Consider the following 14,155-nt stretch of genomic DNA (forward strand, 5'->3'; position numbering starts at 1 on the left):
AAAGTGGGAGAAAAAAGTATTACAAAGGTATGTTAGTTATTTTTCTGTATTTTTACAAATGTGTTTGTGGTATTTGTCAGTGTTTTAAAATTTGTAATTTGTTATTTTTCTCATTGTAAATAAATATCAACTTTTTAGCCTATTTTTATACCTTTTTCCTATTGAGCCCTCTCCCCCGCACAGATTGTGTAACTTTCAGGCCCCACAAAACCTGGATTCCTGCCCCTCTGCCTACCAGGTATGCATGATGAGAACCCCCAAAGAAGAGAATGGGGCAGATGTAATAGAGGAAAATACTTAGACAGATGGAAGGAGAAAACTTTCCTCAAATAAAACTTGAATCTTCATAAAAAGCTTCCTGAAAACTGACAGAGATGCCTCAAACTGGCTGAATGGCACTATGTAACTTCAGTCATTTTGGGGGCAGCTTTCTATTCACATTCCATGGAAACAGGTAGGATGATCTCAGAGAGGAGTGAATGCTCAGAAACAACTTTCCTAGGTTTTATGTTTGCTTTTTAATTCCTTTATGTGGAGAAGAACACTATTCAGATAGCAATAATATCATTTAATATATTTCAGTAAAAAACAGATGGAGGCAATTTAGAGTTCCTTTATCAATCCTTTCTTCTTATTATCTCTTAGAGTCTGATATTTCTCGTTCGAGACTGGAGCTTCCCATACGAATTTTCATATGGATCTGACGGTGGCTCCAAATTCTTGGAAAAACGCCTCAAGGTTTGTTAGCTGTCTAGATGCATGAAATTTCCCCAACAGTGATCTAAAATTATTTTTGTTAAGTGACTTCTTGAATAGATACTCAATAGCCACAATGTCATTTGACCTTCATAGTATCTCTGTGAACAAACTAAGAGTGATACTTAATAAAATGTCAATTACAGTTTTAAATATTATTGATAATTATGATTCAGAAAAAGAGTTATTTTGTAGCTATCTATAAAACAGTGATTTATTCCTAAAGATAAAATCTTTAATTTGAAGAGTTAAATCAGTTGAAGATTGACAGTACAAATATCTGGATTCATGTTTAGTAGAGGCTCAAAGTCAATTTAAGAAAATATTTAAGTTTTAAGATCCCCAAAGTCAATCTTAGGACATTTTGCTAGTAGTTCACAGAATGTGATATTAGGAGGAGGCTATTAACTGTCTATGTCATGATAGTTCAATAGTTGAACAGATATCCCCCAAAATACCTAATGAGTAATCAGAAAAAAAATGGAGATTAAAAAAAGAAATCTTGATAATCAGGATCTCTAAGCTTACTTTTTAAGGCTATGGTTATTTTTAGGATAATTTGTACTATTAACTGTCTAATACATAGGGAAAAGGAGACAATTTAGCTTGTATGTAAATACCCAACTATCCAGATGTCTTTCTAGAATTTAAATGTATACCTACCAAGTGACAAGAGGCTGTCTTTGAGTACCTTCCTGAAAAGAAGGTAGGAATATCTTATGATCTACTCATGTCTTTGTGAGTACTTTGAATTAAAATTTGAATTTGTAGGAACTAGCTGGAGTAAAATCCCACTAATTTGTACTAAAAAACGGGAAGGCTCTTCTGAGTAAGAGTAGACATTTGTTGATTATAGTAATAATGCCATATGTATGCTATACTTAAATGTGGCTATGTGGCAAATTGACCCAAAACTTTTAGTATCAGCCCTGTCATGTCATTTTTTATCATTGTGACCAGATATAGCAAATATAAATGCCACAGAATTCTTTTGAAGTTCAATTTGTGTTGAAAGTCATTTAAACTTCAGAATGATTTACTACAGGTCTCAGGGAACCAGCATGAAGAACTACAGAATGTTCGAAAACACATCCATTCCTGTTTCACCAAAATTTCCTGTTTTCTGCTACCTCATCCTGGCCTAAAAGTAGCTACCAATCCAAACTTTGATGGAAAACTGAAAGGTTTGTCTGTCTTTTAGTGAATGTATTTATGTCACTAAGTCTGATTACAAAGATGTCATTTTATCCACTGGGCTTATAGCTGCTAGTTTAGTTTATTCACTGATCTGGGTTTGCTGATTAGAAATTGTCAGGGGACAATCCCCAGCTCATGCTAGAGCACCTCTTTGGTGAACTGTGGGGTTCTATGGGTGCCGAATATGTACATAGAGAAAACAGACTAAATCCTGCACTCACCTGGGGGTAGTAACCCTCACCCTTTCTCAGAGGTTCCTGCTCACCTCTGCATTGAGAAATGCTCCTTAATATCTTCCTTTTACATTTTCCTTATTTATATTAAAAGGGAAAATAGAAGTCTATATTATTGGAATATTTGTATTATTATGATTAGAGATAGAAAAAAAATACTGCATAATGTTGAAGTGAAGCTCTTTCAAACTGCTGCTGAAAAATTTAATTATAAATCATTAAAAACTTCACTAATAATGAAAGCATCATCTGGATGAGGACTAATTTCTTAAAAAAACAAAAGCCCCAAAGTGTTTTTCAAAGTAATAGTATGTAATCATCTCTTAAACAGAGAGATATGACTAATGTTTTAAGATTCCAAAGCAATTCAACTGTCTAAAAAAAGGAGGGAGGGGGCATCAGGAGATGGAGGCAGGAGTCTGCAGAAGCAGAAGCTAATCCTTCCTCATAATCATTAGGTCTTTAGATATTTGCTTTGCAGTTAATCCAAGGTAGTACTGATCTCACATGGCCTCAGCCTGCAACGGTTTAGAGTGGGGCTTGGATTCGCAGCCAGAGATTGGGCTGGATTGTGGTGGTGAAAGCACCAGATCCCAGCCACTAGACCAGTGATCAGTGACAAGGCCCTGGCCCTTTGACTTTGCAGAAAAGAATTCCCACAAAGACGGAAAGTAGTGAAACAAGGAAAGTATTTATAAAGAGGGGAAAAAAAGTGCAGTATGTGTGAATGGACACACAAGCAGACTCAGAGGGAGAGTCCCTGAGTCGCACCCTCATGGCATTTTGAATTACTTTTATGGGGCGTTTCTTCCAAGTTTCCTTTGGCCAGTCATTTTGATTTGCCTAGTTCACAGTCCATCTTTGGTGTACCTCAGGATCCTTCCATGTGTGCAATGCATCTCTTAGCCGAAGGTGGATCCTACTGCAAAGGCATCTGGGTAGAGCATCCCTTGACATTGCTCCTCCTTTCTCCTGCCATTAACCTTTTCTGCACATATATGTTCAGGGAGGTCTCCTGACTTCACAAACAAGAAATATCTGGTCTGGGCAAGGCCCAGCCTCCTCCCTTAATTGTCCTGCTATTCCTGACTTGGGAGTTTCCATCAGTAGGGAATGAATCTCCCAATTGCTTTATCCTGGGGGAGGCCTATCTAACTCCTACCTCAGTACAACGGCATTTCTGACTTTTTTATTTGTAAGCCTAGCATTGAGTACACCACTAAATTCAAACATATGCTTAATTTACTCTGGCCTTTCTGCATTGTGCCAGGGGTAATGAGACAGTGGCATAACAAGCCTTGCAGCACCGTTCTCAAAGGACTTTAAAATTACTTTTAAAAATGACAGCTGAACAACTTGTGTTCAGTTTTGTGGAACTGGCAAGTTCGAAAAGCAAACCAATTTTTTTCCCCCATGTATCCATAGTGTTTTCTCTCAGATACCTTTTCTTTTACCATGCAGTTAATATCATAAATAGAATCCCGAATTTCTCAATCATCAACAATTGTTTTTATACATGTTTTAAATTGTCTTTTCATTATATGACAGAAAGACAACTGTAGGCACACATTAATGCATGGATTCCAGGATCCTGTAATTTCACTGTCACTTATGAATTCCAACCCACCAGTGAGCACACAGACCTCTTGATACTGTGCAGTGACCTAATGGCTTCAATGTGTTTTGAATAAATTAAATAAAGAGAGGGCTCCCACAAGGCCTTTCTTTCTTCTCTGGGGTTGGAGGGCCAAAGCAGGCAGAGCAGGAGCAGGCCTTCAACAACAGTCCTTTATTGGGACAAAAAAGTACTCTGCCTGTTCCTTTCCTGTAGTACACAGCTACAGTTCTTAAATTAACACATACATTTTGCAGTGAAAGAATTCAGGGAAAGAGTTTAACATAAATCATGCCAATATAAATCTAACTTTTTAATAGATTTGTTCTCTATCACATTTTACTCGTAATCTAAACATATATTGACTCTGAATTGGTTTACAGTTACCCATGAGTTGCAAGTTTACCAAAGTGGCTAGCCTGAGGGAAAGAGAAAAGAAAGGCAGCTTCAGTTGCCTGTCAAAAGTTCCATTTTAATGATGCTTTACAAGACTACTGCTAAATCCCTCTGTGTGCCAAAATGTTCTAGTTTGCCTCAGTGTTTCCTTGGGAAGTTTTGAGGCTGCTGTCTACATCAGTTTTTCATCCCATCCTGAATCTTATAATATGGTGTTATTTCTATCCAGAATGTCTTGTCTTCTGGCCAAGCTGTTCTCCAGAGGGCTGTCATCTGAGTGGTTGCCTCCAGGGGAAGAAACGTCTTTGAATAAACAGTTGTGCAGAAATTCTTTGATGATAGTTTCTTACATACTCTTTCAATACACTTAACAGAAATAATTTTCTAGCTCATTTATCAATAGTAGTAATTGTTATAATTATTATTTGTTCAAGGTCCCCCACATTATCAAAATTATTATCCTATCACTATTTCCAGTGTTATTTAAAACTTATAATACTATGATTATATTTAATTGCTATTAGTTTAATCACTTCCCATTTAGGAAATCAAAAGGACCAAAAGCACTGAATCACATTCATCCGTGATGCATTTGACCAATTCTTAGCAAGTGTCTACTGAATATGTCCCCTCATATAGCAAATCCAATCTTGTAATTAACAAGGAGTTAACCTTTTTATGAGGTGGTTCTGTGTTATAATACCACCTGTAGAATGACCAGGTAAGCACATCATAAATTGGGGAGCTGCTTCCTTAACAGCTCCAGTTAGACTTCAGAAAGCATAGCCAAACCCCAGTGCAAGGTTATTATTTTTAAAGATGTATTTCTCATGACTTGTCAGAGTCAAATGATCCTGAAAAAATATCTTGGTTAGTTTCCACAGCAGCCCTACACCATAGGTGCATCTGCCGTGTGGAATTCTTATAAAGCATGTATCGTGTCCTCAATTATTGTTACAGATAACTACTTTGACTTAGATCCTGAATTCCTAGCAAGGTTTTACTCTTGTGACAAAAATTCTTGAAGAAATGATGAAAACAGAACATCATCATGAATAATCATCCAGTCACACATATTACTGAACATTTGCAGTGAGCCAAGCCTGATGAGCACACCTCCACAAATTGATCTGAACTGGTCTGCAGATGTTCTGGATCATGTATTTACTTGTCTTCCACTAATATTGTTAGCAAGAGCTCCCACTTGTGTATGTCATGAATATATTGTTCATATTTTCTGAATCAAAAATTGGAATACCTGACTTTGGTGAGAACAAAGTTATATGGCTAATGCTATTGTCAGAACACATTATTTGTCCAAATGTGTGATACTGTGCTGGTTACTTTGATAATTAATAGACTTGGTGCCAGAATGTGTATCTTATTCCATTACAATTTTACAAGGAAATTTAGGGAGGAATGGAATTTAAGTATTTGCATGTTTTGAAAGTGATTTTAAAGTGGTTTTAGAAGGAGAAACCTTCTTTGTTTTATACAGATATTCCAGAAGAATTCATATATTCTAGATATATAGCATTATTCTACTAATGTTGAAAAAAGCATAAAATTGCATAGTAAAAAAGAAACCTATTAGCATCAGTGAATACAGATATATAATAGGCAATAAAACACAACAAAGGAACATGATAATATAATACAAATACCAGTATTTCAGTGAAAATTGGTAACTAAGAAGTAAACCACCATAATAAATACATCTGAATAAACCTATAATAATACAGAGCACATGCATATATGCTGAGTCACTTCAGTCATGTCCAACTCTGAGCGACCCTGTAGACTGCAGCTCACCAGGCTTCTCTGTCCCTGGGATTCTCCAGGCAAGAATACTGGAGTCGGTCACCATTTCCTTCTCCAATGCACGCATGCATGCTAAGCCGCTTCAGTTGTGTCCGACTCTGTGCGACCCTATGGACAAGCCCGCCAGGCTTCTCTGTCCACAGGATTCTCTAGGCAAGAATACTGGAGTGGGTTGCCATTTCCTTCTCCAAATACAGAGCACAGTTACCAGTAAAAACTGGTACAATGCAAACAGAAAAATAAATTTGAATAAACTCCTGTCCAAGTCCTCATAAAATATCGACACAAATTTCAAAGCTGTACAAAACATGAAGGAAGATACGTTGGAAGAATTTCCAACATCATGCTCATACATGTCACAAAACAGTAAGCAAAAGAAAAGAACCATAAATTCTTATATAAACTGGTATTTCAGTGTATACCGGGGTCATAATAACAAGCAGAGAATATGCAAAACACAATCATAAAGTTTGAATCTTTATCCTTAAGACCTTAGAAATCACCAATCCCAAAGCCTGAAAACCCAGTGACTGCTGAAATTCAGGTTTTTAAAAATCAGAGGCAGTTACTGCATTTGCTTAGATACCAAGTCTCTGGATATACCAAGTCTCTGCTTTTTACGTATGATTTAAAAAATTATTGCTGTGTTCAAAAGACTACTCTGAATATCTGTTTTCTGTGTTACTTTCTAAATTTGTAATGCTAAACTTGAACCTAATACCATAAAATGGGTTATGTGTAATCAGTTCAGTTCAGTCACTCAGTCGTGTCTGACTCTGTGCAACCCCATGAGCCGCAGCACACCAGGCCTCCCTGTCCATCACCAACTCCTGGTGTCCACCCAAAGCCATGTCCATCGAGTCAGTGATGCCATCCAACCATCTCATCTTCTGTCGTCTCCTTCTCCTGCTGCCCTCAATCTTTCCCAGCATCAGGGTCTTTTCAAATGAGTCAGCTCTTCACATCAGGTGGCCAAAGTATTAGAGTTTCAGCTTCAACATCAGTCCTTCCAATGAATACCCAGGACTGATCTCCTTTAGGATGGACTGGTTGGATCTCCTTGTAGTCCAAGGGACTCTCAAGAGTCTTCTCCAACCCCACAGTTCAAAAGCATCAATTCTTCAGTGCTCAGCTTTCTTTATAGTCCAACTCTCACAGCCATACATGACTACTGGAAAAACCATAGCCTTGACTAGACGGACCTTAATTGGCAAAGTAATATCTCTGCTTTTTAATGTGCTGTCTAGGTTGGTCATAACTTTCCTTCCAAGGGGTAAACATCTGTTAATTTCACGACTGCAATCACCATTAGTTGTACTAAGTAACTCAGACTACTTCTGATCAGCTAGCTAAAAGGCCTCCATTGCTTTTCTTACAGTTTTATTTTGTGTTGCTGAGTTTCACTAGTAGAGGAAGCCCTAATTTCACTTATTTTTGAACTTGAGTACTAGCTAACACACCTTAACACAGTTCTATACACTTTTCATAAGATTGGCACAGTAAACACAGAAAACTTTCGGATATACTTTCTGGAGGGAATACATCTTATAAGACAGTAAATATCTGCCCTTCTTCCATTTATGACTCTCTGTATAAAACCATGAACAAGACTTAAAGGCATCAGAATACATGACATCATTATGTGAATAGGGTGTGAAACATTTGTGTATTGTTTAATATCAAGAAAGCTATTTTATAGGTGAAAGACAAAATAAATATGTAATTGGAGTGGAGATGAGAAAGACTAGCAATAGGAGTTGGGCAAGGAGTATAGTTCACCCTGAGAAAAGTGGGTTTCAGGAGTAATTTAGATGATCAGAAGGTGAGTGATAGCTTTATCACTGGGGGAAAAATAGAGGTAATTACCGGATGTTTTATGGTATTCCATGAAAGACTTTAAAAATTTTTAAATAATGATGAATTTTCTTTTACTTTAGAAATAGATGATGAATTCATCAAAAACTTGAAAATCCTCATTCCTTGGCTGCTTAGTCCTGAGAGCCTAGACATTAAAGAGATCAATGGGAACAAAATCACCTGCCGAGGTCTGGTAGAGTACTTCAAGGTATCATTCTCATTTCTAGAGCACTTGTGAGTATTTAGATTTGACATGTTTGGGAATGCAGTTCCTTCCTAAAACAACAGAAAATTATAGACTCCATATAATATGAGGGGACAAAGGTATGAGGAATATATACAAATGATTTAAAAAATTATTAGACTCTCAAGAGGAGCTTGCTTTCTGAAATTATTTTTTGAGAAAACTTGAGGTAACTTTACTGTCAACCTTTTATCTTGAGGGGAATATATTTCGAAACAGAAATGTATCTAGGAGTTGGAAAAGTCTTGCTTCTTTTTAGGGGGAGGAGGTGTTTCCCAGGATCACAAAGGCTTCACTTATGACCTATACTTAATTTTACCTTCATTCTCAAGATTTTCCGTAATGGATTATACTTTGCTTCCTGCTGGAGAAAATTCTTCCACATTTCCTGCTTTCTGCACCAAGGGCCAATTTGAAATGGAAATATTTTAAATTTGCATTTACCTGTTTACCTCAGATAGCCCCAAATACATTTTTTAAACCAATGCACATATATAGTGGATTTCAGTTATCAATCTGCTTTTTGGATTGATGCTCTAGGGCTAAAATAACAGTTTTTTAAATTGATGTTTTGTCATTTCAAATGTGGTTGTATACCTTCTTTGTATCTTCACCACTGTCAGCAAAAAGTGACAGGTTGTCTAAAATTTGAATTCTTGCTGTGCATAAAACACTGTGGAGGAGTGTAGAATTTTAGTAGGAGACTCAGGGCCCTTGAACAGATCTGTTCCATAAAGCTTGAGGCAGCAGCAGGTACAGATTTCTGTGGGTAACTGAAAATATTACTCCTAGCAGAGGAATCTGAGAAAGTTTTAAAGGAGGTAAGGTAGGTAAGCCTTTGCGAAGACTGAGATTGGCAAATGTGTGCAAAAGACTTTTCAGGAAAAGGGAACAAGAACTATTAAGAGGGAATTAAAAGTATGAGAAAGATAATATTTCCTGAAACTGTCAAGATCTAATTTTTTTGAATTGTTAAGACCTTAGACCTCAGAATACAATTTAACATAGATATTGAACGGAATTACTTGAACATGAGTTTTTCTTTCCTATTTTTTAGGCTTATATAAAGATCTATCAAGGTGAAGAATTACCACATCCCAAATCCATGTTACAGGTATTTATTCATAAGGAGTCTTGACATTCTAAAACATTCTATCACTAAAGCTAAGTTAAAGATATGCTCCAATCTGGCTGTCAGAAATCACCATATAAAAATAATGGATGGAGTGATATATCAGATTATTTTTCTAATAACTACTCACTTGTGCAAATGATTCATCTAATCACTTTCACATACACATATAGCACCCTCACTTGTGCTGAGATGCAAGAGAGTCTTCATTCTCTTTGTACTAAATTTGTTTAGAAAAGACTCATACTGTGGTTTAGATTCATAGGAGTGACAAGAAAAGTAGGTCCAGGTTTTAAACAAGTAGCCTCTACAAATAAACATTCAAGAAAGGAAAAACTCACTTTTCCCATACTTTTTAAATTTCTGAATCTTAATGTTTCCTTTATGTTATCAGTGATACATTGTTCTATCAATAGTAATCTTTAAAGTTGACATATATTTATGTATGAGAACATGCGTGCTAAGTTGCTTCAGTCGTGTCCACCTCTGTGTGACCCTGTGGACTGCAGCCTGCCAGGCTTCTCTGTCCATGAGATTCTCCAGGCAAGAATACCAGAGTGGGTTGCTATGCCCTCCTCAGGGGGATCTTCCTGACACAGGGATCAAACCTGTGTCTCTTATGTCTACCTGCACTGGCAGGCAGGTTCCTTACCACTAGTGCTGCCTGGGAAGCCCATTAGGATATATAAAATGTATATATTAAAAAAAAAAAAAATGTATATATTACTTCCCATGTGTCTGGATTTATAGATTCTCCCACACACACACATTTGGCGAAAGGCTTAAAAATATTTTTTAGATGAATAGTCTTCCAAATGAAAATTCATTTTCGAACTATGGTTTATTGAGTAAGCTATATTTTATACATTTTGAAATTTTAATTTTACTAATTTTAAAAGATACAGAAGTATTTCAGCACTTTTTAAATTATCTGGTGACGTTGAGTTCTTGCATATTTCTTGCACATTGTGTGTATATATGTGGAAGTTTAATATGAATTCCATTTTACATCATACTTTGTACTTTGTCCAAAGGCCACAGCAGAAGCTAATAATTTAGCAGCCGTGGCAACTGCCAAGGATACATACAATAAAAAAATGGAAGAGGTAAGAATATTTTAACTCACATTTTAAATAAAATCAGTATTTCTTCCATGAACTCATTCTTTTCTTCTTCCACGTTACACTGTATACACATGCAGAAGTGGCTCTGACTTATACTTTCTCAGCCTATGTGTATCACATTTCTTTTTATTGTATTCCTAAAGTACTTTAATCACAAATCAAGAGAACATGATGTGCAAAATTTAAATGTATTTTAAATGAATTCTCTCTATATTTCTTTTTAAAGTTCCCATTGTGGGGGTGGAAGAATACAGATTTTCCCACTATTTATAAGATCTAAAGTAGCTAAAATAACATGATACCCTCTCCACTATACCTCCCCATATTCCACAAGTCCAGTTTCTATCTTAAGTATAAAAACCTGTTAGAAAAAAATAAACCACAAGGGCCAATATTTCTAAGTACTGTATTTCCTCTTTTTACTAGTAACATTCTAAATTAGGAAGCATCTAATGATTATTGTGTATATCTATTAATGTGATGAGTTTTCTTTCCACTGAAAATGTTATAAAATCAAAATTGCGCCTCAGATTGGTAGAGCCTTGGAATCAAGGGAAATATAGTATATGGTCTGGTGTTTATGACATAATTAAAGGGGAAATGGAGAGTCTCCTATGTATATTTAAATCTCAACCGAAGTTAACTATATAGGTAATTGAGATTTCTCTTGTAACTTTTGAAAAAAAAGTTGAATAAGTGGTCCATGAACATTTAACGTGTTTCCATTTAGTCTCTTGAAGAAAATACTGAATGGACTCCAAACAAAAATCAGTGAAACATTTTCACCTTGAGGAAATTGGACTAAGTAATGGATATTCCAATCTGTGTTGAGAATAAAAATTAAGGCTTTAATATTTCACCTATAAAGTTACCAGTCCCACCTATAGTCTCCCCTGATAGAAATGAAATGTGGAAAGATGTGGGTTGACAAAATAAAATGTAGGCTCCTTCTCATTATTAATGTGTTCTAACAGATTCAGCTTAAGTGCAAAATTGTGATTCAGTTGCTAGTTTTACTGTGCACTGCATAAATAATACTTCCTATTCAATACAGATCTGTGGCGGTGACAAACCATTTCTGGCCCCTAATGACCTGCAGACCAAACATCTGGAGCTTAAGGAAGAATCTGTGAAGCTATTTCGAGGGGTGAAGAAGATGGGCGGGGAGGAATTTAGCCGCCGTTACTTGCAACAGTTGGAGACTGAAATAGATGAACTCTACATCCAGTATATCAAGCACAATGATAGCAAAAATATCTTCCATGCAGCTCGTACCCCAGCCACACTGTTTGTTGTCATCTTTATCACATATGTGATTGCTGGTGTGACTGGATTCATTGGTTTGGACATCATAGCTAGCCTATGCAATATGATAATGGGACTGACCCTTATCACCCTGTGCACCTGGGCATACATCCGGTACTCTGGAGAATACCGAGAGCTGGGAGCTGTAATAGACCAAGTGGCTGCAGCCTTGTGGGACCAGGTAGGAACACTGAATTCTCTTTAACTAAATGCAGCACCTATTTGAATGCTACCTGTGTTCCAGACACTATGTTAGATATTGCAAATATAGAGGTAAACATGACTTTAAGAATTTTATATAGAGTTTGTCAAGATGGCCAGATACAAACTATAGAAATAGTTTTCCAGTCAACATCTCACTGCTTTTCAAAAATACATGGATTAGGTAGTGTTTTTCTTATCCCTAAAGTGGAGAGAAAACACAGTTGAGTTTTTATTTAGCTGACTGTGGCTCGGTTATTTGTTGATGACATCACACGTGAGACCTGCCATTTGACTCTCATTGGTTTTGTTGTGCTGCGCTTGGTTGCTCAGCCATGTCCAGCTCTTTGCGACCCCACGGACTGCAGCCCACCAGGCTCCTCTGTCCGTGGGGATTCTCCAGGCAAGAATACTGGAATGGGTTGCCATGCCCTCCTCCAGGGGATCTTCTCAACCCAGGGACTGAACCTACATCTCCTTCACTGTAGGAGGAGTGGGTAGGAGCCACTAGGAAAGCCCAAGGGTACTGGAGTGGGTAGCCTATCCCTTCTCCAGGGGATCTTTCTGACCCAGGAATCAAACCGGGCTCTCCTGCATTTCAGGTGGATTGTTTACCAGCTGAGCTACCAGGGAAGCCCTTGGTTTTGTTCAGTTCACTTCAGTCGCTCCGTTGTGTCAGACTCTTTGCGACCCCATGGACTTAAGCACACCAGGCTTCCCTGTCCCTCACCAACTCCCAGAGCCTACTCAAACTCATGTCCATCATGTTGGGGATGCCATCCAACCATCTCATCCTCTGTCGTCGCCTTCTCCCCCTGCCTTCAATCTTGCCCAGAATCAAGGTCTTTTCCAGTGAGTTGGTTCTTCCCATCAGGTGGCCAAAGTATTGGAGTTTCAGCTTCAGCATCAGTCCTTCCAATGAATATTCAGGACTGATCTCCTTTAGGATGGACTGGTTGGATCTCCTTGCAGTCTAAGGGACTTTCAAGAGTCTTCTCCAACACCACAATTAAAAAGCATCAATTCTTCGGTGCTCAGCTTTCTTTATAGTCCAACTCTCACATCCATACATGACCACTGGAAAAACCATAGCCTTGACGAGACGGACCTTTGTTGGTAATGTCTCTGCTTTTTAATATGCTGTCTAGGTTGGTCATAGCTTTTCTTCCAAGGAGCAAGTGTCTTTTAATTTCATGGCTGCATTCACCATCTGCAGTGATTTTGGAGCCCCCCAAAATAAATTCTGTCACTGTTTCCATTGCTTCACCATTCGTTTGCCATGAAGTGATGGGACCAGATGCCATGATCTTAGTTTTCTGAATGTTGACTTTTAAGCCAACTTTTTCACTGTCCTCTTTCACTTTCATCAAGAGGCTCTTTAGTTCTTTGCTTTCTGCCATAAGGGTGCTGTCATCTGCATATCTGAGGTTATTGATATTTCTCCCAGCTATCTTGATTCCAACTTGTGCTCATCCAGCCTGCCTTTTTGCATGATGTACTCTGCATATAAGTTAAATAAGCAGGGTGACAATATACAGCCTTGACGTACTCCTGTCCCAATTTGGAACCAGCCTGTTGCTCCATGTCCAGTTCTAACTGTTGCTTCTTGATCTGCATACAGATTTCTGGGGAGGCAGGTGAGGTGGTCTGGTATTCCCATCTCTTTAAGAATTTCCCACAGTTTGTTGTGATCCACACAGTCAAAGGCTTTGGTGTAGTCAATAAAGCAAAGGTAGGTGTTTTTCTGGAACACTCTTGCTTTTTCGATGATCCAACAGATGTTCGCAATTTGATCTCTGGTTCTTTTGCCTTTTCTAAAACCAGCTTGAACATCTGGAAGTTCACGGTTCATATACTGTTGTAGCCTGACTTGGAGAATTTTGAGCATTACTTTGCTAGTGTGTGAGATGAGTGCAATAATGCAGTAGTTGGAACATTCTTTGACATTCCCTTTCTTTGGGACTGGAATGAAAACTGACCTTTTCCAGTCCTATGGCCACTGCTGAGTTTTACCGATTTGCTGGCATATTGAGTGCAGCAGTTTCACAGCATCATAGATTGAAATAGCTCAACTGGAATTCCATCACCTCCACTAGCTTTGTTCACGGTGATGCTCCCTAAGGCTCACTTGACGTCGCATTCCAGGATGTCTGGCTCTAGGTGAGTGATCACACCATTGTGGTTATCTGGGTCATGAAAATCTTTTTTGTATAGTTCTTCTGTGTATTCTTGCCACCTCTTCTTAATATCTTCTGCTTCTGTTAGGTCCCTACC

General features: G+C 37.8%; 1 protein-coding gene across 2 annotated transcripts in view; it reads left to right on the top strand.

Annotated features, from left to right (window-relative positions):
• The window catches only part of ATL1 (atlastin GTPase 1), a 69,804-nt gene that overhangs the window by 51,716 nt on the left and 3,933 nt on the right, over window positions 1–14,155 (top strand). For both annotated transcript variants that reach the window (XM_065940405.1, XM_065940403.1), the window contains 6 exons: window positions 646–738; window positions 1,802–1,940; window positions 7,956–8,083; window positions 9,177–9,233; window positions 10,286–10,357; window positions 11,430–11,861. In XM_065940405.1, coding sequence (XP_065796477.1) covers window positions 646–738; window positions 1,802–1,940; window positions 7,956–8,083; window positions 9,177–9,233; window positions 10,286–10,357; window positions 11,430–11,861 — 921 coding nt within the window. The remainder of the gene's footprint in view (window positions 1–645; window positions 739–1,801; window positions 1,941–7,955; window positions 8,084–9,176; window positions 9,234–10,285; window positions 10,358–11,429; window positions 11,862–14,155) is intronic.

Source organism: Muntiacus reevesi, chromosome 7 (genome assembly GCF_963930625.1).
Source record: "Muntiacus reevesi chromosome 7, mMunRee1.1, whole genome shotgun sequence".
Taxonomy (NCBI): Eukaryota; Metazoa; Chordata; class Mammalia; order Artiodactyla; family Cervidae; genus Muntiacus; species Muntiacus reevesi.